Raw genomic sequence first — 26,260 nt, 5'->3', positions numbered from 1 at the left:
CGGGCTCATAACCTGTTAATAAAAATGGTGCTAACAGGGGATATAGGGGTAAACCCTAGGTGCGGCGTGGTAAATAACCAGTGCTAAAAGCGCTAAATAATAGGTAGAAATGCACTATAATTTTGGTACTGATAAATAATTGGTTGGGGGAGATTTTGCTTTATTTCCCTTACATACTCTCCGACATCGAAGTGGGGGTCCGCACGCCAGAAAAGGTTCCGGTGCCGCGAATGAATTTCCGAAAAACTAATTTGTATGGGTTTTTGAAAAAACACCCTCATTTGCATACAAACCATCTCTGGGTTTGCATTTAAACGTTGACTTGGTGAAATTTTCAACCCGGTACAGGGTAGCTGACTCGCAGGTGCAGGGTGGGTATTAAACCCGGTACAGGGTAGCTAACCCCACTCGCTGACCTTTAAATTGCATTCCTGCATTAACAAAGTAACGGAATTCCACCATTCCCCACTCCACTTCGGCACTAAATAAAATTGGCTATATACAAATAAAAGTGGGCTTATTACATGCAAAATAATGCATATAATTAACAAGCGCTTTTCTGGATGCACCATTGGCCCCCAGTTTGGTCTTGGCAAGTCGTCTCTTATCGGCGGGCTATAACTTTCACTGACCAATCTGCATTGCCCAGCAATCTCTTCCAGAGGCCATCGACCGTCTTGTCCCGGCAGACTTGGTTGGTCCCGTGAGTTTTTGCAGAGGGTTCAATTCCACCACGGATCCGCACAGCTAGGTCCCTATTGCGGGTGCTCCCGAATTGTCGGGACGCCAGTCGGTCCTTTGTTGCAGCGGTGACCAATCGACACTGGGGACAGTACTTGTTGGACCCCTTGGCACCTAGATTCCGCCTCTTCGAGACCCTTCCTGCTCTCCACCGCTGCCGAATTTACGCACAAAATATATGCCTCATAGCCACCCAGGCGAGCCGCTCCAGCGCATCGACTTGAGGCAGTGGAGCCCCGGCCGTTTGGCTGGATTCTAAAACAAAAGCTGCGAGGCCGATATGCAAATGAGAGAAATGAGCGAATCATAAACAAGATAGCAAACCCGACCAAAAGTGTAAGATTTCCAAATAGTCACAAGTTGCGAGGAATGTTGATGGCCTAAAGTTGCCGCACCCTACCCCCCAAACTCCAGTGACAAGCGAATACCCCGAAGGCGTCTTTTTGTGCCCTTGAAGTTTGCCGTCTCCAACCAGAATACGTGACGAGGCGCCGTTCGGCATGGAGCTCACCCCTTCTCGTCAAAATTCAAGGCTTACTGGGTTTCCCAAATGAGATTCTGGACTCACTTTTGTCCGTTTGCTCTCGCTGCGACATTGCCGCATTGGCGCTAATCAACAACAGGCTCAACTACGTGTCCACTCGGCAAATCTACACCAACGTTCATCCCCCGCTGCGAGGAGTCCGCCCTGAATATGGCATTTGACTTTGTTGCCAACCTCGAAATCATTGTGGACGCCTTCACACCCGTGCGCGACACTCTGGTAAGCCTCACTCTCAGAGCACACGTTGTCGGTGAAGATTGGTTCCCATCGGTCGAAATCCAAGGTTGCTCATCCGACTCGTTGCGTTCGACAAGACAGGAGTTTTTTTTTTTTTTTTTTTTTTTTTTTTTTTTTTTTTTGGTGCCGCTGCCATTCATCGCCGCGCGACTCATCATCCCAAACAACGTATTCCGCATGCACGAGCGCTTTCCGAGAAACGTCCGGACGCTGATCGTTGCGGGGGACCTGACCCTGTACGAGACTGAGGAGCTCTGGTATGACTCGGGTGAGGAAGGCCCAGAACACGACCGTTGGAACGAGATGTTCCTCTATTGTAACCTGAGACAACAGTTCTACCAGTGGCGCAATGCGACGCCGCACTTTCGGAGTCTGGAGGTAACACATCATCCAAAAGGTAATGACATGGACGGAAACTCCAAGCCAATTCTCGAACAACTGTGCGATGAGGAACGGGTACTGGTGTCTTTGACAATGGAGGCAAGCCCACTTGTATCCGGACCATCCGATTGATCCCAGCAGGATGCAGGATACCTCCTTATATTGAAGAGCTAGATTAAATGTCATCATTGCGAAAGTAGAAGTGACAGATGTAAAATCGAACGAAGACCAGGAGCAATGTGGTTGATGATGAGTGAATTGCGGTTAGCTTGTTGACTTGTTCTGTAAGTAACCTTATCCATTCGTGCCAACGCCTACAGGCCCTCCTATTCATCATGGCAATTCCCAAATATGGTTTACATTATTTCTTCGGGCCAGGAGGATCAGGTTGATGATAACTGTGTGATTAGGTCAATGTGGCTAGTCTGGTTACATGCTGCGAGTCTGGGATCCGCAATCATACATGTGGGAGGCTTGCTTGCGTGGAAATGACTGCCTACCACGTAGTCCCATATATCTGTTTCAATGCATCGCTTGTCCATCATGGTCAATCTTTACTTTCAAGGTTAAAACGAATCCCGAGGTGGGCACCCTCAACGTTCAAGGTTGATTCTGATTTTAAAGTGGAACGATAGTACCCTCTTGAACCTCTTAATTGTCACCTAGTGAAACAGCTTTCTGCATTTTCATGGGCCATGTCCTACGTCACTAAACGCCACCTGGGAGCCGACCAAAACAACGTGCGCAACACCAGTCAACTTTGCCAACTTTGCATACACAGATCGAAAAGGATTCGATCAACTATCGTTCGAGGATCGTCATTGTGAACCCCAGGCTTCGGCGAGACAGATATGAGCGCGCGAATGCCGACCAGCGCGAAAGCGTCCCCGCTAACTGAATTCCACCGGTTGTGCTCATGCGCGTCTGTTTATTCTCGATCCGAATGCACGTCTACACTTGCGTTTTGATGCATTTGGGAGTGATTCTGGTGATGAATGAATGGAAAAGTGACAATGAAAAGGATCCAGAACCATGCGCTTCATTACTCTAGAGAACTAAGGGGTTCTGGGATACGTGCTGAGTATGACTGTGCTATCTTGAGGGCTAGAACAAGCCTTGTATGCAGCATAGCGGGCTGGTACGAGCTTTCATTATTTTTTTTTCTTTTTTTTTTTTCACTTCGTAATTCGTGCAGTTCATTTACCAAGTACGAATGTGACGTTGAATTTAGCAGTCCCTTGCGGAGATTTACTGCGTTGAAATGAAGTGGGACTTGAACGTTAATTTTGAAACAAGTTTGAGCAAGGTCGTTTCAGTGTTACAGAATCCATGAACTTGGTGATTATGCTACTACTTGCTATTCATGTACAAACTCTATGGTCGATAAAAGTTTTATACTATACAATAGTATAAGATGCATGCGAAAAACAAGATATAAAAGGGTCGATCTTGGGAGCCCATCTCGTCGAAACTTTTCACACTCCATCTCCTTTTCAAACAAATATACCAAGCTTTACAAACACCACACATCTTAGTCTTTTCTACCACATTTCAATTCTCTCTAGCCAACATGCTTTCCCTCAAAGCTCTCCTGCTCGTTTCCGTCTCTTGCCTAGCACATCTGGCAGCGGCTAGTCCCCTAGACCATCCTGGCCTGGAAGTCAGGCAAGAAATCTGCGTCCCCGGTAGCAAGGGCGGGGACAAGGCCACCATAGGGGACCTCTGCACCGTAAGTCGGAGCAGCCCATCCCCCCTATCCTATCCAAGACTGCGAAGTAGTGATTTCCCAGGATACGTTTTGATACTGATTTGAACATTACCTGGGGATTGTAGAAATGCAACGTTAACAACTGTCGGAAGGTTGCTGGACAACCACCTTGCTGTTAAGATAGCGAGCTGAGGTTGTGAGCTTTGGATGCGGAAACGCCCCTTAGAAAGCTCTACAGCTTGGACTGCCACCGATAGAAAGTGTCCGGTACACTTGAAGCAGAAAGGAATGTTAATATAATACCTGCCTATTAGCTCAGGCTATCCCAAAAGAAAGTTCCACTTATCCTAGTGAATCTTGTATTAGACCTTGATTGGCACATTCTCTTGATTGTAATCATACCGGAAAAAAACTATAAAACACCACACAAGGGTCGAACAAAACTTTAGGCACCAATCATGAGCGCGTAAACATTCTTCACCGATACAAGCGAGCATTTTCGCACCTGCCTTGTCCTTGCGATTTGGATATAGGCTATAGCAGTGATACTCGTAGCAAAGAAGATAATAATAGTGAAAACCATCTTGGGATTTATCTATTGTGAAAGCTGACAACTATAACATTGGTATAAACTACGTGGTGGGCAAGTACGACTTTGACGTTTGAGAAGCCAAAAGAATCCTACCTCAAATACCTGGAGTCCTAAAGTCAATAGTTGATTGTTTGTGCTTTAAGATACCGGTGACAACTATGCACATTCTAAAATCACATTTGCCCTGTCCGTTGGCGCATGGCGTTGCTATCCCTTTCTTCAAAGCTGCGGTTATTCCACCCGTGAAATTCGCCTAAATAGCCCGTAAGTGGGATAATTTGAGACCTAATACTATTATTGAAAATACAAATTAAACCTCCGACAAATACCTCCTCAATTTACACCATTTATATACGTCATATGCAACGACGCACACAGTTGCACAAATAAAAAAAGAATATAAAAAAATGGAAACCTGCGTTGCCACGTTTAATTTCGCGTTCGCGTCTTTTTTTTCTTTTTCTTTAAAAAAACAGATAATGGTGCATTGCATTCTATATAGCGCAGTTCAAATGGTTCCAGTGGTAAAAAGAAATCGCGGTTCGCGCGCGTAATTTGGTGGTGGTTTGTACTTTCGATAATAGCATTATAAACTACTCCATTTACGTGCTATTTAGGCGGATTTTACGGGTGGAATAACCACAGCCTTTATCAAACAAGGTGTTGGCCAAGACCACCACCGAGTTCGGGTACGCCCAGAAGGCCGGCGACATTCCCGACCGTACGGCCGTTGTATGCGTCTGCTGTGCAAAAGGAGAAATCTCATAAATGCAGCGCTGACTTGGCGCATGAAACATAAATGCGGCGACCGCCCCATTCTAGCCAAATCCCTGCCGTTGGCCATGTTCAAATTATCCGAAAAAAGTGACCTCCCGTCAGAGACATCAGTGCCGACTACAACCTCGGCATTTTGTCATGGTCTGTGGCATTGAGCGGATCGATATAAGGCGCCTGGCTATCCTAATCGAAGTTTTGAGCCAAAGAGACCCCTGTACGTAGCAGTCGATGTAACCTCAGTCGTCGGACGGCAGCTTTGGAGGCTTTGACTCTGCTAATTCTGCTGGTTTTGTATCAATGATGACAGTGCTTGGTCAAACTCGGTGACATCTCTCACCCGCTGGTTATCCCAATAGGAATTGCCCTTCGTCGCGACAATTGGTTAATAGTTGATCCAAGAAGAGCAACCAAACAGAAGTAGAAGAACACCTGATAACCACTGACGTCTGAGGGAGGGAAAGGTTAAGATAAATGAGGTGAGGATTAGAAATTAAAGGTGTTAAAGCAAAGAAACATTCATTAAGTTAACATCGGCGAACTTTGTCCCCTTTGCACGTTATCTCAACGCCGGATGGAGGCCGTTTTGCATGAAAAGGAAGAGAAATAAACCTTTTGAAAGAGGCCCTGCAAGATCCCAGCACAGCCTTCGGAAGAAATTCCTTGGGTGAACTTTCTCGGCTTTGTTTATAGCGCCTGGCCTGCCAGTCTGAACGCACTTTGTACAATGACATCACCGAGGTGAAGCAGAGAGAGTGAGCAAGGTGAGACATTGTATGGTGTGGAAAGTGGCATTTGACTCGAGCTTTTGTTCTTGCCACTGTGCATGGGCAATGGCGGCTTCATACAGGCCGAATGACGAAGTTACCAGAATCGCCCATCTTTCTACCAGGCGAGCGACAAAGGTCAGGCAATGCCTCGCAGGCAAAAGAGACAAGTTCAGCGTTTGAGAGAAAAAAAAAGATGAAGTGAATTGTGTTGACAGGCAGGCCTCTTGAAAATCCAAACCTCTTCGCCTGCTGCAGCAGTTGTGGTTGAGATGCTTCTCACCAGGCAAAATCGGGGGAGGAAAATGTCTGGGTCTTTTTTAGAGGCGCAGTCTTCTCTTTTCCCCGCTGGTCAAATAACGAGCTGAATTATCTCTTACCTAACGCTAGTCGATCGCATGGTCTTGGCGAAGGTAATGGGACATTAACAAAGGCAACAACTAACGAAAGCAACAATCGGGGACGGACAGAGAGCGGTGAGCTTTTGGCCGAGCTGATGTTTGAACTGGTTTTGAGTTAGATTGTCATTATTTCAACCAAGAAACGTAAAGTTCAAGTATTTTGAATCTTGCATTTGGATCTTCACAGACATCCGTTGTTCCGGTTTGGACATTTCAGGTGGTCGGCACCACTGTGCTGCCACTCTATCAAAGTTTTCCTTTCTTCACAGGGAAATTGATCAACCTGCTGATGATTCGCGGGATTTTCTTGCGAGCCAGACCATGGTTGGAGTTCTTTGCAACCCAGATGCTCCATGTGCGAACAAACCCTCCCCCTTTCCAATTCATGACAGTTTCAATCTGCGGTCGTTTTGTTATTGAGATAATTTATCATTCAAAGGCCTTGTCATCCAAAGGCCTAAACGCGGTGTTTGGCGTCGGCATTGACGATCGAGACAAGGTGCTCCTCGAGCTCCTTTTCGGTGACAAATGAGGAAATGCTCTTCAGTCGGGAAGCTTGGGGAGCTGAGCTCGCATTTACGTAATTTCCAGATGCTAAGTTTTGAAAGTCTTATCCGTTTTGGGTACGTCTTCAACGAATGGGGAAAATCCCTCTTTTTCTTCGGTGAGGGTAGCCTTGTGAAACCCCATATACTCGGAAATTTCTTTTTTTCTGAGTGCCTAGCCCCTTACGGAAAAGTTTTTTTCATGCAGTAGTGTGAATCGCTCCCTTGTGAGATTTGCTGGAATGTTCCTGTTGTGCGATATGATGATGAGCGGTGCGCAATTTTGAAATTGACTTTTGCATGAATGAGAGCGAAAATCCGTCGACAACAAACACGGAGGAAGGTCGGCCTGTTTTTCCGCGGCGAAGGGTATGCCTGCAGCATTGCCCACAAAGCCAAAGTCCGATATCTAATGGCATCATGTCGAAGTTCTATAAAATGAGAGCACTTCCATCGTCAACTACTTCTCCATTTCTCTCATCTCACCATCACATCCAGTCAATCCTTTAGAACCAGCTCTCCAGCATCTCTCCTACTCTTAATTAATCGGCCCAGCCAAATCCAACTTCCAACACTCTTTACTCACACAACAACAAACAACAAAAAAACAACCACAAAAACCCAAAAAAACACCGCCAAAATGCAGATCAAGACTTTCGCCGCTACCCTCTTCATCGCCTTCGCTGCTGCCCTTCCCGGCGCCTCCACCGAAGGCACCGAGAGAAGCGAGGCCGTCGGCGCTGCCACCGACAGCACCGAGAGAAGCGACGCCGTCGGCGCTACCCCCGACGTCGCCGAGACCTCCACCTTCAGGGACGGTGTCGCCGTCTCCCAGAAGACGTGGCAGGCTGATGGGCACTGCGAGTTCAAGTACTGGTCGCTCGAGAACTGCATCACCCGGTGCATCTACGAGGCCAAGTTCGGCCCCCAGAGGTGCCCCAAGTCCAACGACATCAATGGCAACAGGACCGGTGGCTGCCTGCCCTTCCGCGACACCTGCGAGTGCACTTGCACCTACTAAGCAGGTTCCGGACGCACGCTACCTCGTTCTGGATTACACAGTGTTTTGGGATGAGTTAGCTTTGGTCAACTGGGACTTTTGAAAAGGATCGGTGGATATGAAAAGCGATGGAGCGATGGTTTGGTTCACAGTCTGCGGCAGTTATGGACATGATGGGTGCAGATTCCTGGGACGAAAAAGTTTGGGTTTCTGGATTCCTGTTGAGGCTTGATTGAACTCATATTTAATAAAAATCATCTCGCTCTCAATCTTGTCTGTGAATCACTTTGGCAAAAAAACATTTCTCTTCTCGCAGTTACTCGCTTTCCATATTTCCCTGTCGTGCCAAGCAATTATCGCTAACCTTTAACTAGGCCCGGGCACAAAGAGACAGAATCACAACGGATTATGCTCAAGCTAGACGTCCCTCTTGACTGCCATTGACTGGGACCAAAGGTGCCAGGGAGACCTTGTTGAGCCTGGAAGGGGTGATATTGCTGGCAAGCCTGCGTGGGCCGGTAGTACCGCGGGCTGCCTTGTTGGTGTCCTCATGCAGAACGGCATGCATTCGCACCAGCCAGACCAAGACTCCAAACAGTGTCGTCCGTGTCCGTAGCCGCGGCGGCGCCTAGTCATGGACTGTGGCCCAGGGCAGAAGCAGTGGACGCGTCGGAGATACGCCTTTTTGCAGCTTCTTCGTAATACAGCGGGACACGACCCTCCGCAAGATTCCACGTCTTTGTCATGGATTACTGGGGAGAGGCATCTGTGACAACAGTTTAGGTCTTGTGAGCAACCTTGAGCAGACTTCGGCAGCAAAACTGGCATTGGCGCAAGCAATGTGACGCTTGTTTGTGCGGTTTGGTGCTTGAAAAGACCATCTGTCAATTTTTGAAATTATACAAATGCCAAAGATGCGTTTAGAGGATTTCTAGGCGGCCTTGTTCTCATTCTGGTCCCACTGCCAATCAAAGATATCATAGTAAATAGGTATGTGGCCCTTTCTGAATTCCTCCCGTCCCACAACTGCCAGAAAAGGGATTTTCTCCGTCGCTTCCCAACTTCTCCCCTCGTCATCCAGAGGTTTAAAACTGCTTGTCCAATTCCTCGTCATGACGGTGTACGTATGACCATCCCTTGCGGCCAGCACCGTAGAGAGCTTGAATTCAGGTTCGTCCCGGAACATGAGGTAAAGATACCTAGCGTGGCCTGCCAGGACATCCCCTGGGAGAAGGCCTCCGTCAGAATGTATGGTCTTCATGTCGCGCTGAGTACCAAAATAGAGCAGATCTGGGAGGACCGGGGGTTTGGCTGCAGATGCAGCAACGTGAAGAACCAGGGACAAGACGGTGAGGGTAATAATCGAAGCGCGCATTGTGAATAAATTAGACGTTGCAAACAAGTGAGTGCCAGAAAGTCTTGAGTGGAAGACGGTTGCCAAAGTAGTCGTGGTACCCTCAGCTCCTTGTTGAAGATCAATAAAAGGGGGATAAAAGAAAAAGTCAAGCATTGGTACGGCAGAGAAGTCAAATCTCTGCATAAATGTATTTTATAGTGGTTGAAAAAATTGTTACTTTCGCTACCCTATTGGGAATCCCCTTTTCGCATAAACTTAATCGGATTCACTTGAACATCGCATGAAATACGAAAGTATTACGATTCTTTCTTTCAAGACCATAGTACCTAACTGTCGAAAGTGGGGTATGCGAGGGATAAGCTGGGTTCACAGAAGGGGCTTATTTCCTCTGCTAACGATTAGCGACTCAGGGCTCAAATAGAACAAATAGTATATTTACACCGTCGGACTTGGCCGTGCGAGGCCACCGGATTTACCGATATCAACACAGCAGGGGACTTCCCGTAGAACCACTTTAAATATTTGCTAGTGTATTTTGGCAATTACCGCTGACGCGTTATTCTATAACGCTAGATGTATAAATTTGTGGTTATCTTTGACTCTTTTAGACTCTTGACTTTGGGTACATTGAGTCCTTACATATGTAAATACGGCCCAACCATCCACCCATTCGAAAAGCATGCTTATAGAAAGTCTCCAAGCACTATTTACCGCAACTTGTCTTTTTGCTTTTCAACAGCCGACTTATAGATATCAAAATTTTCTTGGTTTGAAACTTGAGCAAGGATCTTCTGAGAAAGCTCTGGGTGAATTGTAACTTAACCAAAGACTCAGCTCAAGGTAACAAGGCACCGCCTCTGAGCTCTCCCCCATGATCCAATTGCGGCGAGAATGACGAGATTGGGACCCTAAGTAACTTGGAATCTTTACAAGATCTCCAACAACAAGAGAAAAAGTATGGCAGCTGCCTAACCATTGACTTCATCAGGGTGCCAAGGTTGGAACCGTTGGATGACCGTGTTTAGACTTTAGAGTAGTTGTTGATTTTACCACAGTCATGGACCGACAAGTTTGGCCGTCGTAGACACTCTCTGCGTATAGCTTCTATAGAACGCGGAGTTTAGAGACATATATCCCCTCTCGCCAGAAATCGGACGAAAGAGAAAGGTTTCAGCGGTGTGTTGTTCAGAGCGTGTCGACAAAGGAATCATCTGAATTAACGTTGCGTACCCCCTGTTCGGCACCCCCCCTGTTCGGCACCCTGAAAATCTAACAACGAAATGCCTACTTTTATAAACTGATTTAAATATAAAATTATCAACGGACAAAAATACAATCGTTTTCACGCTTCTCCGGTTCATTAACCTCTTCTTCATCAGCTAAAGGTTCCAAATTTTCTATATCATTTTCCTGCAATCCAATAATGTTCTGTTTGTTAACCAAAAGCTCGTTTGGATCCGGAACCACCCTCCTCCTTTTAACCGGCCGTATTGCCTCCAGTTGTGCTTCCAATAAGCTGATTTTTTGCTGGGCGCTAGCCAAAAGGGTATCTTTGGCTTCGAAGCTTTTTTGGACTTTTGCAAATAAAAGACGTGAAGTAGCGTTGGTTTTGTTGGATTGGGAAAGTTTTTGCAGTTGAAGTCGGATATCTCGGGTCGTTTTAGGGGTTTTCCAAATAAGTAAAGACGGGTCGTTAATTTTTTGGGCTGGGCTTTCCGGTGTTTTATCCCTTTGCAAACCGTTGTTTTTATCTTTTATAACGTTGGCGTTGCTATTTTCTAACAAAAAAGGGCTTAAAAGTGGTTTAACCAAGTTTACCGGCCATAACCCCGTTGTACGCCAACCAGATTGAATGGTTTTTGCTATAAATGCTTTTAATCTGGCTTGTCGATAACAAAGTAGGAAATTTCGTTTTCCAATAACTGTTGAACAGCAAAATTGGCTAACAAATCCAAGTTGACGTCGATAAGCTTCTTTTAACGGCCCAAAAACCGATAGATCCAATGGTTGAAGAACGTGTGACGAATGAGGGGGTAAATATAGGAGTTGAATATTATTTTGCAAGCAAAGAAGCATAAATTCGTCCGTTATATGTGATCCATGGCCATCCAAAACTAATAACCGCTTTTCAGGGGTTAAAGGTTGGGTATACGGAATAAACACCTTTTTTAACCATTCGATAGCCGTTTGGTTATTTGTCCACCCGTTTTCGGTTGCATGAAATTGCCAATTATCGAAAGGGCTTAAATCCGTGGGAAACCATTGTTGTTGTACGTTTTTTCCCTTAAATATAACGAGGGGAGGGAGGGCAACGCCCGTAGCCGATATACATTCGATTATAGTCGTCCAACCACGCGTTCCGGGCTCTTTTCGTTGCAACGGCCGGATCCCGTTAAGCCCTAATACTAGGCCATTAGATCCTTTGCCTTCCATTATACCGGTTTCGTCCATATTCCAACGGTTTTCCGGTTTAATAGCGTTAATAACCGGGTTCGTAATATAAAGCCACCAAGATTTAATTACCTCCGTAGTAGCGCCATTAACCCGGGCGTTATCTATTCGACGGGGCCTTTGGGTTTTAAGGATTGGATAACGAGCCAAAAAACGAGTTATCCAACGTTTTCCAAGGCCTTTTGTCTCTCCGGCGGCTTGAAGAATTCGTTCGGCAAAAAAGCGTAATTCTTGATGCGTTGGCGGAAGCCCTAAAGCTGTTTGGGTAAGTACCCAATCAGCCAAATGCTTTTCCTGTTCCGTGGAAAGCCTTTGAAAAGGGCTTTGTGCTTTTTTATAAGGTTGAGAACCTTTAAGTCGACTTTGAAGTGTAGACCTAGGTATTCCCCATTTTCGGGAGGTTTTTGCAATTGGATTGCCATTATTGACGTCGTTAATTGCAGATATAAGCTGTTTTTCAGTATATTGCTTCATTGGAAAATGGAGAATTAAAATCAGAAAAAAGTAAATCCAAAAGTGACAGATTCATCGAGATATTTATAATAGAAATTGGAGGATAAAAATAAAAGTGTTGTTATTTTTGGGTGCCGAACAGGGGGGGTGCCGAACAGGGGGTACGCAACGTTACTTGACTCTCTTCTACAAAGGACTACTCCAGTACAGATCTGCTTTCCAACGACACTAGATGACCGAGGCTTGTTTTCGGATGAATTTTGCAAATACTGTTATCGTGACAGTCGTCTGTCTTTCCGAGAGGGATTTTCCGGATATTGGAATCTGTTACCGAATAGCTACCCAATTATTGCAGCCCATCTTCTTCCCATCTTCCAGTGGCCCAAAGTAATACAGTGAGTTTGCCCCAGTACAACTGTACATGTTACAGTCAATAGCTCCAGATGATCTGATTGCTCGGGATCTTCAACGGGCCGGAGCCGGTGCATCTCTAACCATCTATACCTACCTCAAATCGCCCTGGAGGGGCCTGATTTGCCCATTCACTTACTTTTGCCACGCGACTGTTTTAGCCCGGGACTAGTCTAATATGCGGTCTTGTCAAAAGCGACGGAGCCGTCAGTCAATAGATAGTTTCATCTGATCGTGTCTACCCCACGGGGGGCCCGAGGGTCTGCAATGATGTCACGGCCATGTGACGACACGGATTAAAAAAAAAGCAGCTTATCCTTTTTCCACGACTTCTTATACTTTTTGCATCTCCGCTCCAGAATATCATCTCGTCAAGGGCGGGCGTCGTTTTCATCAGCAGCAAAGAAGACTAAAAGGAAACCAGGACAAGCAAGCAGAGACCAGAAAAAGAAGACGACAAAAAGAAAATGGAAAACATCTGCAGACCAGTCGAGATCGGGCACTTTGTCATCCGCACGCGCGAGGTGGCGCCGCTGGTGACGTACTACAAGATGTTCTTCGGGGCCAAGGTGGCGGCGGAGACGCACCCGATAACGTTTCTGACCTACGACGACGAGCACCACCGGCTGGCCATCATCCTGGACCCGTCGGCGGTGCCCAAGCCGACGGGCCGGCCGCCGCCGCCGACGTGCGGCTTCGACCACCTCGCCTTCACGGTGCCGTCGGTGGGCCACCTGCTGCGCTCGTACAGGCAGCGCCGGGACGCGGGCCTCACCCCGGCCTACTGCCTCGACCACGGCATGACCCTCAGCATGTACTACGTCGACCCGGACGGGAACAAGGTCGAGCTGCAGGCCGACTGCTTCGAGAGCAAGGCCGACGCCGTCAGGTTCATGGGCACAAAGGTCTTTGCCGCCAACCCCAGGGGCGTCCAGTACGATCCCGACGAGCTGCTGCAGAGGTTGGAGGCTGGGGAGACCGAGGCGGGCTTGCTGGCGGGGATGCTTGGGAGGAAGACTATTGCGAATTTGTGAAGAGAGAATTGAGGGGCCTTTTCTATGGATTTTTGCTTGCGAAAGAAACGAAGCGTTATAATCCGGATTCATGTTCTCAACAACCATCTCCCATGTTAGTTTATACTGAGCTAAAGTGTCGAGCTCCAATATATCTGTTACGCTAACCCAACTTCCCGGTTTTGATGCGAGAGACTGCCGCCTCCCGACTCAGTCGACCCCCCCTGTATCTGCATCCAGGTTTGTGAAGCGGGCTGCAAATGGCGCCACGACTCCCCTTCCGTGGCCAGTCTGTTCCATGGTATACAGTCCTTTGCAGCTGGCCAAGAAGACGCCATGGACAGCACGGATCGTCTCGTAGACCAAGGCCCGCCGCATGCGGACCGTGAAGGGGGCTCTGGCACCCGTCGCTGCAGAACTGACCCCCGAGACCACAATTTCGCAGACCTCGACCCTGCCGCACCCCATCACCGCCACGAGCCTGTTGTCCGGCGAGACGACCACGCAGTTGGGCGCCTGTCTCCCCGGCGGCACGAGCTCGACCGCACCGGACCGGTCCCCCTCCCGCACGACCAGCACGTACCTCGGCTGGCCGGCCGGCACTCCGAGGATGACGGGGTCGGACTTCCACACCACCACCAGCCGGCCCCCGTGCTCCGTGCAGCTGACTACCCGACACGGCTCGTTCAGCAGCGACCGCCTCAGAGACGAGTTCCAGCCGTCGGTGGGCAGCGGCTCGGGGGCGTCCTCGTCGAGGAGCGTCAGCCGCCGCTGGTCAAAATTTCTCGGCGTCTGCGTGTATAAGAAGGGCTTGAAGGAGCTCCAGGGCTGGTGGGAGGATGCGCCGTGGTATGCCACCACCAGGTCGTCGGGCGAGGCGCTGCCGAAGCCGAATCCCAACCGTTTCGTCCGCTGGGAGAAGGCGGCGCGGTACGTCATGTTGACCGAGAGCGGCGAGAACACAATCTTGTATCGAACCAGCTCTGGCCGGTAGGCCTCGGCCCTCACGGCCTTTTCCAATACGACGGTGGCCTCATCCCCGCCCGGCGTAGTGTACGCTTTCCACCGGTTCGTCTTGGCCGCCATGTCCATCATGCCGCACACTCCGCGTTTCGTCACGTCGTAGTGCCACAGGCTCAGTCGGCCGCCCGGCAGCTGGACTATAAACAGACTGTGCCTTTCGGAGATGATGTCCGCCCTGGTAGGTTGCTGGGTGGACGACTCCAGCCTCTCTCCTGGCACGTTGGGCAGCGTCGCCACGGTCCTGCCCGTATCCACCTCTTTGATCTGGATGGTGCGACCGGTCAGCCCTACGCCGTGCGGAATGACATACGTGATGAGCTTCTCGTCGGGAGATAGCGAGAAGTATTCGATCGCGGGCGGGGCCGAGATGGACCAGTTTGATAGGTTGGGACGTGAGAAGGCCGTGCCAGTCTGGGTGCGATGGGATTCCCTAGCCCGGAGCTGTGAGGGTTCAACGAGCGTCAGAGAAGAGTAGTTTGGTGGTGGTACTGATGGTTGCGTGCTCGAGTGGAGGGCGCCTTGGGACGAATTTGAATAAACAGGGTTTGCTGCTAGAGTTCCTGTCAACGCCGGTCTTGTCTGCGACGATAGATGCAGTGTGTCCGCTTCTGAAAGGTCTGATTCAAAGCTTGATCTGCGGTTCGTGATGTGCTCTTCGTCCGGGGGGTTACTGTTGCTAGCACTGGATATGCCAATCCCGTTCACCAAGTGACCGTTGTTTTGATTGCTGGCCTTTGACGACGCATTTTGACTAGATTCTCCATTGACCTCTTCGTTGATTGCCCTCAAATACGCGGCGAGCTCGTCAAGATAATGGCAAACCACAGAGGTTGACTTTTCATCTGCCGTGTTGACAGCCCCTGAACTAATGGCGCGAGTGCGCAGCTTTGAGATCTTGCCTAGGAGATCATTGTGGGATCCTTTGATTTTGTTTGCTACATTGCTGTCTTTTCCAACAAGTGGCCTGTAAACTGCGGTTAGCAACGGTCAGAAAGTCTTAGTCGTTCCTTGTCAAAAGTGTGCTATTCGGTATTCCGTCCAAGTACGCACATTGACACGAGATCCAGGGTTATTTCAAGCGCACTTCCTTGCGCTGCAATCAATGTATGCACCGCTTTCAACTCTGACATCTGTTGCTCCGTCGTCTCTCCTGCACCCGCAAGGAGGCCTTGAGCTCTCAAGATTACATGATGGAGATCGCTGACCAACCCGGCCAGCTCCAACTCCAGGGGCTGTGGAGCCACTGCTATGCCGGCCTCGAGGTCACCATGTAGTAGCTCAAGGATGGTTTTGAGTTTTGTCAACTCGCCAGGCAACTCCCGGAGGTCGATGCGAGCCTCGCGGTGCGTCCTGATGAATGCCGTCATCGAGACAGATATCTCCTCCAGCAGATTGCTTAGCTCTTGGCAGGATTCGGCGACTGTCTTGGGCTCGCGCATTGTGTTGACCGGCGAAATCGAGCACTTGATGCCTATTGACTAACGAATTTTGGATACAGGCCTGAGCGCGATTGAATGCCCCGTATCCTTATCAATGTAATGTCGGCGTGGCATGTGAACATCGTCAAAGAAGGATGAGAAACAGTCGGGGGTTGCATTGCACCGCCACCAAGCTGACAGATGTGTATGCCAACAGCTTGGCATGCTGTTAATGCTTGTGGCGCGTGATATATGCCTAGGCTCTGGGCAGAGAGCTGTGCCTCATTGCGAGATTCTATTCTAGACTAGCTTCATGTAGGTACGTGGCAGAGCCTCCGTATTTTGGAGTGTGTTTGCGGTCCATAGAATGCAGATTGTTAACCCTTTTTTTTGCCATGGGCAGCACCGGTGTCACGTATCCTACGTTGACTTTCCATATATCTGGCTGACCCGGACGTGTTATTTTGAGGTTTCTTGTGCAACTTGCCAGTATTTGTAACTGCCTCTTAATTACAATTTAGTTACACCTCCTTTCCCGGTGTCCTGAAGCTCATCCAAAAGCTTCTTTGCATCATTGATGGCATTGTTCCTGTTGATGTCTCCGTACCGCACTCCGATGCTGTACAACTTTTGCAGTGCAGCCTCTCGACATCGCGAGAAATTCGCCCTTGATTCCAGTCACCTGGCGGAAAAGGAGGGAGCAGCTCGATCAGACAAGGCTCGAAGGCCACTCGTCGGGTCAAAGACGCCGTCAGAATCGTTGATGCATTTGGTGAATTTCTGGTCAACGGGTAGTCGTAGCTGGCTCCCCTGGTCGGGATCACGATCCACCTTTGCGTTGAGCAGGCGTACTTTCGGGTTGGACTCCTGCATGTTTGTGGGCTTCAAGCGGGATAGAGATGAGCTTGTGGAACAAAGGAGCAAGACGTCAGATTTGTAAAAGTGCCGAGTGTCTGTCACTGAAAAACTATGGTGCAACTCCTGACAAGTTCGTTGTTTTAAGTGGAACTTGGCAAAATACCAAAGCAGAAGTGAGTTTCTTATTATTGAGTGCCTCATACAACATCAACTCGTTGCCAATTCACAAGCCAATCACTTCATATCACACCGTAGTAGGGCCGGCGCCAAACCCGCACCCCTACGACTCTATACCTATCTAGGTATATAAGGGGCCCTATACAAGGTACCTGACAAGTGTGAATTTCTCCAACTATGCAGAGTCCTATAGTTTCCCTGTCGGCATCCGACACAGTAAAGCCCATTTTCAGACTGCTGCTTGTGCAGCCACGGAACTCGAAAAACCGCGGCGGAGCGATGGGCATCTGTCGCAGTAAGGTGTTGTCGATCCGAAGCAGGCCACCACAGACTTCACATGGAGAAGCACAAAGCTTTTTGTGGACGGTGTAACAAGTAAACCCAGGAACCAGTGCCGATGGCCAGAATGCCCCGCAAAGCATTGTGAGTGCGTGCGTGTGATTATGTCAACCCACTGAGGAAGCGAATCCACAAGTTGAGTTGCTCTCTGTTGATGAGATTAATATTAACCAAGGCGCGGATTTCCAGTTCTAGATATTTATTATAAAGCAGTTCAAGTGGTAGAGCTTCAAGAGATCCCAGGTTGGTCGTGGGAACTATGCGTGTTAGATGCGCCTTAGACGGCTCTGGCATATTTTGGTCCAACATATTGGCCATTATATTTTTTGTGGCTGTCGTCATGCCCGGCCATCTAGAGGTTGGATCGATAATGGCCGCATCTGTGGTGTGAGAGCTGTGCATCTTCACAAGGTGCAGTGGCCGCGATTCCGGTGGCAATGGCCAAAGCAAGCAAAGGCGCGACCGATGATGATTGAAAAGCGAACGCTTTACGCGACAAAAGACAAAGCAGCGGCGGGGCGGTATCTAGACGGCCTCCAATCACGGCGTACAACCCAAGCTTGTTTCTTCCAACACCAACATATGGGTTGAGATTCAGGCGTGTATCAGTGACCCAAAAACATCACCCAATTGATGAAATTCTTCACCGGGCTTGCCCTCGCCTTCATTACTCGAAGTAAGACCCAGGGGGCAAATGTGTCAAGTTCCGGCTTTTATAACGATCTTCTGGGCAAGTCGAGAAGCTTTAAACGATTAAACGTTGAGTACAGGGTAGGCTGACTTGGCTGGCATCCCATCTCAAAAAGCGTAGGGCGGTGAATCGAGGATTGAGTGGCAGAATTATCCGGCAGGCATCACTAGATTTCGATAACCTTCGACGATCAGCATTTCTTGATTCCGAGATCCCAGACTGCCACCGCCAATTGTACCCCCGAAGGAGTCGGTACCAGACAGTAACCCTCGAGGCGTCTCAAGAGATGGCGTCCCGCGCGTCGTTGCGACCGCTTCTCCGACCGGACCCGAAGCGCATGCTCGGGACGCTATCCTTCTCTGCTGCTGCAGGAGCAACAATTCGTGCATCTCAATTGTTGCCCTTGAACCCGGCTCTCAAGCCGGTACAGTCGTCCTCGACATTCTGGGGCTTCCACAGGCTGCTCCAACTGCCACATGGTCGGAATTTCCACTCGGCAACCCCTCTATCGTCACATCCGAGCTCCAACAATGGCAACCCTCCGCGGCCATCATCTGCCGATACCAGCGATTCCATACCAATTGCCATGCCGCCCCCAGAGGGAACCGGGGAGCCGGCAGCACCAATTGACCCCCCTGCCTCCTCACCATCAGCTGAGCCAAGCGAGCAGCCGTCCGAGCTAGAGCAAAAGGGAACCTCTTCAGAAACATCTCCCCACCAAGAACAACAACAACAACAACAACAACAACAATCATCCCCCGCCGCAGACGAACCTACCCCCTCGACGTCCCCAGACCCATCCAGCGACGCAAAGAGCCCGACCCAGCCCCTCACCGCGCGCCTCACCAACGCCATCGACAACCTCCAGACCCGCCTCCTGGCCGGCCAGCAGACCCTCAACGACCTGACGGGCTACTCGTCGATCGAGCAGATCAAACACCAAAACGCCGAGCTCGAGACGCAGCTGGCGGCGGCGCAGGACCACCTCCGGCACGCGCGGCAGGCGTACAAGACGGCGCACTCGGCGCGGGCCTCGACGCAGCGCGAGGTGACGACGCTGCTGGCGCGCAAGGACGGCTGGTCGCCGCTGGACCTGGAGCGCTTCACGACTCTGTACCGCCAGGACCACCAGCTCGAGACCGAGGCGCAGCGCGCCGCGCGCGAGCTGACCGAGGCCGAGGACGACGAGGCCCGCCTCTCGGCCGCCCTGACCAACGGCATCATGCGCCGGTACCACGAGGAGCAGGTCTGGAGCGACCGCATCCGCCGCGCCAGCACCTGGGGAACCTGGGGCCTCATGGGCGTCAACATCCTCCTCTTCCTCGTCCTGCAGTTCGTCGCCGAGCCGTGGAGGCGCCGCAGGCTGGTCAGGAGCATCGCCGAGGGCGAGAAGCCCATGATGGATGAGGTCAAGCAGGAGCTCGAGGCTGTCAGGGGCGCCCTGGCTGCGTTTGAGAAGAGCACCGCCGCCGCCGCCGCCGCCGCTGTCCAGGCAACCCCTGCTGCTGAGCCTGCGCTGTCATCAGCGCAAGCGTTTGTAGACCAAGTCGAGGTCGTCGGTACGGCGCCTGACGAGGTTGTTGTCATAGCCGGAACTGACCCTGAGCCTACGTCTCCCCCTCCCCAGCCCTGGACTGAGGTTATCGTAGATCCGAAGCTGTGGGGCCCAGTTCTCTCAGACCTGTACAGTGAGCGGAGGATCGACCTTACAATGCGTGAGGTTTCCATCATCGCACTAGAGGGTGCCCTGGCTGGAGCAGTAATTTTCGCCGGTGCGTTCGCCTTGCTGGTGAGGAATTGAGGTGGCCGTGTCAAAAACATGGCCAACTGGCACCTTCACGCCAAGTACATACTGTGTTTTTTTGTATATTATATGATTTCGGAATTAGACATCCAAAGAGGCACCATGCATAGACCACCAATGTAATCACGTCTGGATGATGGATACTCTCCAGCTCAAACACTCATACCTCGCTTTGTATCATTACCATCTATCAATGCCACTCGTTCGCTATTGGTTAAAACGAGTGAAGGGGTATACTGAGGAGAAGTAGTACGCAAAAGTTATGGCTCGACCAACATCTCCGGTCCATCCCCAAAAGCTGACTCAGTCAACCCGTAGACGCGAAATAGATATCTTCGCGCATTCTGGTTCTGATCTTCCAAGCACATGTTCGATCGTTGCTGTGGAGAATCCAAGATTCTTTCTCGTGAATCGCTCGGGTTCCCAGCAGATTTAATCAACCACCGAGAAAGCCATGCCGAGGGATTCATATCAACATGCGTACAAATATCCCACAGGACTATTCCTACATGTGGCTCCCTGGGGTCATGACGTTTGGCGCTTGTTAAGCTGACCAAGTAATTTTTGTTGCAGTTCCCATGAACAATCTCAATCAAAGTCTGCCGTGTACGAAAAGCCGCGGAACTCCTCCTGCATCGCTTGGGACAGAACTGTATTGAGAAGATACTGGTTAGTTGCTGATATCAAAGCAGTTCGTCATACGGCCTTGGCTACTTACCTGATTGGACTGGCGTCAGGACAGGCGTAACACTAGTAAACTCTGAGTCAAAGTTACTCGTGTCCGTGGCACTCTTGATCTGCGGCAGGAACGGTGGCGCCACGCGCTTGTGGTAGATGTCATCCCAGACGATGTTGCGGAAGAAGGGCTGCGACATGACCTCCTGGGCATCAGTCGGGCCACTTCCCAGACGCTGGTCCGGTTCCCTGGTGAGCAGCTTCTGCAAGATCGAAACAGAGTCGCGCGGCATGTGAATAGGATACAGCGGCTCGTCCGCCAGAATGGCGTCGTAGATCTCATCTTCGTCTTCACCTCTGAAAGGCGACTGCTGAAGAAGCATCTGGTAGATCAAAACGCCAAACGCCCACCAGTCGACTGCTCGGCCATACTTCTTGTCAAGCAAAATCTGCGCGCGCAAGTCAGTTACTGGTCAAAAGCTAGGGGACCATATTTGCTTACTTCTGGTGCCATAAACTCGGGGGTACCGCAGAACGTGCTCGTGGTAGAGCCGTACCACATGTCTTCCTTGCAAAGACCATAGTCGGCAATCTTGATGTGACCGTCAAGAGTGAGAAGGATGTTGTCGAGCTTGAGATCACGGTAGATGACACCGTTCTCGTGGAAGTACTTGAGAGCCAAGCAAACTTCGGCAGCATAGAACCTACGGAGTGTCAGTGAAAACTTTCACGGTGTGGCAGGGGCCACTGTGGTTTTGTAAACTTACTGGGCCCTACGGGTGCCGAACTGTCCTCGTTGAATGTGCAACATCAAATCTCCACCACTAATGTATTCTTCCACGAAGTATACACGCGTCTCGGTCTGGAAACAGGCGTGCAGGTTGGTGAGGAATGGATGCCGTTCCCTGTTGGCGATGAGGAACACCCGCTTCTCTGAGCGGATGCTCTCAACCTCGTCGTTCTCGATAATGAACTCCTTCTTGAGGACTTTGATGGCATAGAGTTTCCTAGTCTTCTTGGATTCCGCAAGCATGACCTTGCCGAAATTGCCCTTTCCAAGCACAGCCAAGAAGTTGAAGTGGTCAAGCCCGATACGCTGGCCTGTACCAGGATCCGTGGCTGAAGGAAGAGGCCTCTTCGCAGATGTCGGAATGACGGTTCCTGCAGTCGGTGAGATGATTTGTTGTTCCTGATGCTGCTGCTTAACAGGTGACAGGGGTTGCTGAGCTTGGGATGCGTGCTGCTGTGGAGAGTACAACGGCTGTTGCTGCTGCTGTTGGGGCCGAGCTTGCTGCGGTTGCTGAGCCATCTGCGGCTGACTGCCGTATCCCCCGCTGATGTTGGCATAGTCCGCGGGGTTGTACTTTCGCTGCTGAGGCTGTCCGTAAGCCGCTTGCTGTTGCGGCGGTGGCGATTGCTGTGGCTGTGCGTATGGATCATCGTGCGGACCATACGAACCATAGCGACCCCCGCTGGCCGAACCGTAGTCAGTTATTGGCTGCTGTCCTTGTCGTCCAGGCTGAGAAGACATGGCTCCCGGCAGACCGGTCATAGCAGCCGTTGCCGCAGCCGCAGCTTGTGACGAGCTTGATGTCCTGTCTGGGGAGGTGATCCGCTGAGGTGAAGTTTGGCTAGAGTACATGAATTTGGCAGCTTCCGTGGCTTCAGGAGATGCCTGACCGTAGCTTGATCCCATGCCCTGAGAGAATGATGCCGATGAGGCATGCCCGGAGCCAGGCGGGCTCATTTTTCCACTGCGCAACGTGCGGTCACTCATAGAGCTTGCCTTTTGCTGGCGTTGTTTCTGTGACCTGATACCCTCGAGAATTTGATTCGCGACAGCCATCGACATACCGCAAAAGTCAGGGACCAGATGTACACAGCCAGCATGGGCCGCCATTTGACACTCGCTGCATTTTCTGCAGTTTTTCTTTCCGAATGGCAATAGGTAACCGCAGTGACAGCACCAATTAGCAGTGAGGTTAGAGAATGCCACGAATCTGTGAGGAATCCGGTGGTTGATCTTCTCCTCATCCGGATCAGTTTCAGCGTTGGATTTGCTGATGCATTTGGTGACCACGCTCGTGTAGCACTTGATATGGCAAGTGTACTTGCAATCCTCGCACTGCATCCCCGATCCGCCCTTGAGGAAGTCTCCGCAGAGAGCGCAGCGCATGATGTTGTAGAACTGGCGCTCCACAAACTTGTGTCCATACATCTCGTGAACCTCCTCCTTGCGTTGGCGGATGGCGCCCTTGCGTCCAAGACCCAAGTCCACAGGGCGACGGTCCTTGCTCTGTTTGAAGAAGTTCAAGCTGAGCTGAATGGAGCCAGTAGGCTCGAGGTTAAACCAGCCTGTAATAGGTTCCTGAACCTGTCCCATCTGACCTTGCTGACCCGGTTGCTGCGGATCCCCCGGTTGACCATACCCTTGCTGCTGGCCCTGGATGCCGGGGGATACTGGACCACCAGGCTGCTGCTGTTGAGTGTTCATTGGGAATTGCGGAGGGGGAACTCTGGCAGCAGGGTTCACGTCGCCCATGCGGTCCGCTGACACCCAGCCCAGACTATTAGTTTCCGCTTCGATCTTCTTCCTTCGCAGCTCTTCAGCGATATCAGATATTCTGACCCAAAGCATCCCGATGGGGATTGAGTGCTCTCCGGGTTTGTCGTAAACGGTGAGCTCAATTTCGTTTGCCTTGTCGACCTCGACGTTGTGATACTCGTTCTCCCACCTGTCTGTTCGAGATACTCTGGTACGGGCAGCTATATTGTCTTCCACCTTGATCGCCACGAAAGTGTCGGGGCCTCGGGCAAAGCGCCCTGTCGGAGCGTGGTCGACATCTTTGATGGCAATGACTCGAATCGATAATTGACCGGTAAGGGGCTTCCGGAGGTTGGGCATGTTGATACTATCATCTGCGGGAAAGTAAAAGTGTTAGCAGGTACTGTAATTGAGCCCAGAGGGGTAGTGACCTTCCAGCGCCAAATGCTTACCATCCGGTGAATCTCCCGAGTCAATGTCTATATGCAATTCTTCGTATCTTCGCAAAGCCTGTTTCAATAGTACGATTTTTTGCTTGCTCTCAACCCGACGGGCGGCTGCATCGGCTCTGCTCTTCTTATCACCCTCCATCTGATACAACTGTACCATCTTTTCGATGCCTTTCAGATACTGTTCCTCAACATTGAGTTTGAATTGAATTTGCGACAGCATGAGCTGAATCCGGGGGCCAAGGTATGGCGTGTCGTATTTGATCAGATCTGTCGCGATACAAATTGCAGTTGTCAGCTAGGGAATCTTATGATGTTTACATTGCCGCTAGTTATTGCAACCGGTCGACTCACCCAGCTTTGTAAAGTTTGGTCTTGTTTTTGGAATATGGCTCCCTGGGCCTTGGTTGGCGAAAGGACCTCGAGGCGGCATCAGATCGCCATGCTCGCCGATCTGACTGTACTGCGTTTGGCCATAGCCGTCGCCACCAGCGCCATATCCCCCATCTTTAGGAGGAGGCATGGGGCCATCTTCCTCGACGGCACTTCGCGGGCGGGACGAAGAGGAGGCGCTGGCGGCAAGGGTGGACCCGCCGATGCTCAGGTTGTCCATTCCTTGACCCATACTGCGCATCTGCATTTCCCGCAGTGTCCCTTCAAAGAACTCGAGGTTGCGGCGGCCCTCGCGCATCTGGGTGTCGAGCTTGGATCGGACGGCATCATTGTTGGTCTGCTGTCGCATCAAGTTGGCAGCATTTATCAAAGCTTTCTCGCGCTCGATCTTTTTGTAAATGTCTTGTATCCTGTCATCCATGACTGCAGATTTTGGAAGCCTGTCTCGAAAATTCGAGACTGGCGTTTGTGTTTGCTGCTCGAGAGTGGTGCGAGGGCTTCTCGTCTTGGTCACAGCTAGCGCCAACTGCGGTGCGGTCGGTCGCGGGGAAGAGCAGAGGGTGGGGTTTCAATAACGGAGCTTCTGCTCCAAGGAGAATTTGTTTCTGCAGCTCAAGCCTAAGCACGGTCGGTTCTGGATCTCGAAAATGTTCAATTGAATAAAATTCCCAAGACCTGCAATGTCTTGGGACGTTTGCCGTGGACTGCTTCTAGATCGACAGTCAGTCGGCCCCTGCCTTGAATGAACCGACTGTTGAGGAGAACCAGGCTGAACAATGGCGTCAACGCGACAGTGAAACCGCGGGGTTGTTGTGGTTCGAAATTGCGCGCCTGTGAAAGGGTTGCTTCTGAACAAGTCTATACAGAGCTAATCTGTTTGCCCCCCGCTCTCGACACGCGACACTCGGCAGAAGCCTCGCGTTGTAGAAATGGTGACGGCTGAAAATACTGGGGAGTTGGAGGACTTGTTCTGAGGAGCCAGTAAGTTGTCAGTCAAGTGTCAGACGCACAATTGCAGACAGAGGGCACATTTGGGCAGCAAGTCCAAGTTCGGCGTTATTATGTGGTGGAGCCCGTGGACTGACTGGGGTAGGTAGCAAGCAGGGCGGGGTTTTGCCAGTACAAGCCATCCAAGGTCCAAGGAAAGGAGCAGCAAAGTGGACTAGAAAAAAAAATGAGAAAAAGAAAAGGAGGATGAAAAACATGAAAGGGAACAAGAAAAAAAACCATAACCCAGTGATAGGGAGTTAGGATGGACAGTCGGACCAATGGAACATGACCAACCGTTTAGACCAGGACGGGATAAATGGTTTCGGACTGACAAGAATGGTTGCTGTGGTAAGCAATTGCAGACGCTTTGTTGCAGTGTTACCTATTGTCGGATAGCTTTTGACAGACAGCAGGTAACGTTAGATAGGACAAACATGCAGGTGAGTACTTAGGTGATGTAAGGTAGGATTCAATTCACCAAGTCCTGCCCAAGCCGAACTGCATCAGTCGGGTCTTCAAGTCGAAAGTATTGATGATGATAAGTCCTTAGTCTCCTCTCCAGGCTCCCATGTACGATATGTACTGAATGAAAATGTTAAAGTTAAAGAGCGAGGCTTTGGCTAAGATGGAGGCAGCAAGGAAATAAAGGTACTATTGAGAAAAATTAGAGGTTTGAACTGGAGCTTGCCCTGGCCCAGTTTCGCCTCCCTTCCGCATGTCCTTCGTTTTTCTACGTTCCCAAGGTGGGCTTTCTTCAACCGGAATGTTGGGCAGCCGTAGATGGGTTATACGAAGTAGCGATAGCAACCACAATGGAGGCCTTGGCTATGCTTGGGAAACCCGCTGCGAATCTTTGTGTCACTGTGCGTCAACTGTCCACCCCCACCACGGGTAGGACTTCGCCCCACCACTTCAGTCCTACGGAACGGAGTAGGCGTGGGGTCCGTCGCTTTTTTTCTTTCGACGTGTCGGCCCGAGTGCTAGGGTGCACCTACTACTAAGACAGACCTCAGCAGACCTTTGACATGGCCGCATAAAATCTTTTGCAACAGTAGATCTCGTTAATGATTCAAAAAAAAGCCGGGTATGTGCTTTGTTTCATTTTCAGGGGGGGCTTAATGAAGTAGGGCAACAAAAATATATGCTGGATGCAATGTATGTTTTGCCCAGGTGTAATGACGTTGCTCCGGAATAAAACATATAGGTAGAGGTCATTTTAGCTTCCGACGACCAAGCATTACCCATAGACGGACCATGCAAGGTTCTTCACCCAAAAACCAGAATCAACTTGGGCAATGCTTACAACGCATCTCCAGGCTCATGAGCCTAAGCAAATGGTTCTTATCGGGAGATTGTTTAAGAACTTGGCAGCATCCGTGAAGATCATGAGGTAAATCAGGTACATAGTCTAGTCTAGCCTGGACTAGTTGTAACACGATGTTGTCGATCTCGCCGGTGTGCGGCCGTGGGTGTGTTTTGGGTACCTGTATGTCATCCGGGCTGGTCATGCAGCAGGCTGGCGC

General features: G+C 50.3%; 9 protein-coding genes across 9 annotated transcripts; 6 read left to right on the top strand and 3 right to left on the bottom strand.

Annotated features, from left to right (window-relative positions):
- Nucleotides 1–1,435: 1,435 nt before the first annotated feature.
- Nucleotides 1,436–2,035, top strand: MGG_17584 (uncharacterized protein; the record flags this gene model as incomplete). Its single annotated transcript, XM_003719252.1, has 2 exons — nt 1,436–1,504; nt 1,709–2,035. The coding sequence occupies 2 exons, from the start codon at nt 1,436–1,438 to the stop codon at nt 2,033–2,035; spliced, it is 396 nt and encodes a 131-aa protein (XP_003719300.1).
- Nucleotides 2,036–2,598: 563 nt separating this feature from the next.
- Nucleotides 2,599–2,801, top strand: MGG_17583 (uncharacterized protein; the record flags this gene model as incomplete). Its single annotated transcript, XM_003719251.1, has 2 exons — nt 2,599–2,643; nt 2,685–2,801. 2 exons carry the CDS (start codon nt 2,599–2,601, stop codon nt 2,799–2,801), a joined length of 162 nt encoding a protein of 53 aa, XP_003719299.1.
- A 672-nt stretch (nt 2,802–3,473) lies between these two features.
- Nucleotides 3,474–3,790, top strand: MGG_17582 (uncharacterized protein; the record flags this gene model as incomplete). The annotated part of the gene is made up of 2 exons (XM_003719250.1): nt 3,474–3,632; nt 3,737–3,790. The coding sequence occupies 2 exons, from the start codon at nt 3,474–3,476 to the stop codon at nt 3,788–3,790; spliced, it is 213 nt and encodes a 70-aa protein (XP_003719298.1).
- A 3,118-nt stretch (nt 3,791–6,908) lies between these two features.
- On the top strand, nt 6,909–8,004 carry MGG_11072 (uncharacterized protein). Its single transcript, XM_003719249.1, has one exon. It carries the CDS (start codon nt 7,331–7,333, stop codon nt 7,709–7,711), a length of 381 nt encoding a protein of 126 aa, XP_003719297.1. The 5' UTR covers nt 6,909–7,330; the 3' UTR covers nt 7,712–8,004.
- Nucleotides 8,005–8,621: 617 nt separating this feature from the next.
- MGG_15374 (uncharacterized protein) lies at nt 8,622–9,065 on the bottom strand (the record flags this gene model as incomplete). Its single annotated transcript, XM_003719248.1, has 1 exon — nt 8,622–9,065. One exon carries the CDS (start codon nt 9,063–9,065, stop codon nt 8,622–8,624), a length of 444 nt encoding a protein of 147 aa, XP_003719296.1.
- A 3,764-nt stretch (nt 9,066–12,829) lies between these two features.
- MGG_08685 (uncharacterized protein) lies at nt 12,830–13,396 on the top strand (the record flags this gene model as incomplete). The annotated part of the gene is made up of 1 exon (XM_003719247.1): nt 12,830–13,396. The coding sequence occupies one exon, from the start codon at nt 12,830–12,832 to the stop codon at nt 13,394–13,396; it is 567 nt and encodes a 188-aa protein (XP_003719295.1).
- Nucleotides 13,397–13,585: 189 nt separating this feature from the next.
- Nucleotides 13,586–15,837, bottom strand: MGG_08686 (uncharacterized protein; the record flags this gene model as incomplete). Its single annotated transcript, XM_003719246.1, has 2 exons — nt 13,586–15,362; nt 15,449–15,837. 2 exons carry the CDS (start codon nt 15,835–15,837, stop codon nt 13,586–13,588), a joined length of 2,166 nt encoding a protein of 721 aa, XP_003719294.1.
- Nucleotides 15,838–17,823: 1,986 nt separating this feature from the next.
- MGG_08688 (mitochondrial inner membrane protein) lies at nt 17,824–19,682 on the top strand (the record flags this gene model as incomplete). Its single annotated transcript, XM_003719245.1, has 2 exons — nt 17,824–17,866; nt 18,076–19,682. The coding sequence occupies 2 exons, from the start codon at nt 17,824–17,826 to the stop codon at nt 19,680–19,682; spliced, it is 1,650 nt and encodes a 549-aa protein (XP_003719293.1).
- A 40-nt stretch (nt 19,683–19,722) lies between these two features.
- On the bottom strand, nt 19,723–24,790 carry MGG_08689 (AGC/PKC protein kinase). The gene is made up of 6 exons (XM_003719244.1): nt 23,709–24,790; nt 23,358–23,624; nt 21,128–23,279; nt 20,863–21,064; nt 20,404–20,809; nt 19,723–20,335 (listed from the first exon to the last, which is right to left on the bottom strand). Exons 1-6 carry the CDS (start codon nt 24,166–24,168, stop codon nt 20,274–20,276), a joined length of 3,549 nt encoding a protein of 1,182 aa, XP_003719292.1. The 5' UTR covers nt 24,169–24,790; the 3' UTR covers nt 19,723–20,273.
- Between the last annotated feature and the right edge of the window lie 1,470 nt (nt 24,791–26,260).

This window comes from Pyricularia oryzae, chromosome 6 (genome assembly GCF_000002495.2).
Source record: "Pyricularia oryzae 70-15 chromosome 6, whole genome shotgun sequence".
Lineage (NCBI taxonomy): Eukaryota > Fungi > Ascomycota > Sordariomycetes > Magnaporthales > Pyriculariaceae > Pyricularia > Pyricularia oryzae.
Note: the sequence above shows the minus strand (reverse complement) of the source record. Positions and strands in the feature narration are given on the sequence as shown.

Bases quoted from the DNA above. Each gene is read 5' to 3' on its own strand.
- MGG_11072 (XM_003719249.1), top strand. From the start codon at position 7,331: ATGCAGATCAAGACTTTCGCCGCTACCCTCTTCATCGCCTTCGCTGCT.
- MGG_08689 (XM_003719244.1), bottom strand. From the start codon at position 24,168: ATGGATGACAGGATACAAGACATTTACAAAAAGATCGAGCGCGAGAAA. The intron at 23,625-23,708 runs GTGAGTCGACCG...GTATCGCGACAG, and splicing joins ACCAAACTTTACAAAGCTGG to ATCTGATCAAATACGACACG. The intron at 20,810-20,862 runs GTAAGCAAATAT...TTGCGCGCGCAG, and splicing joins CCGAGTTTATGGCACCAGAA to ATTTTGCTTGACAAGAAGTA.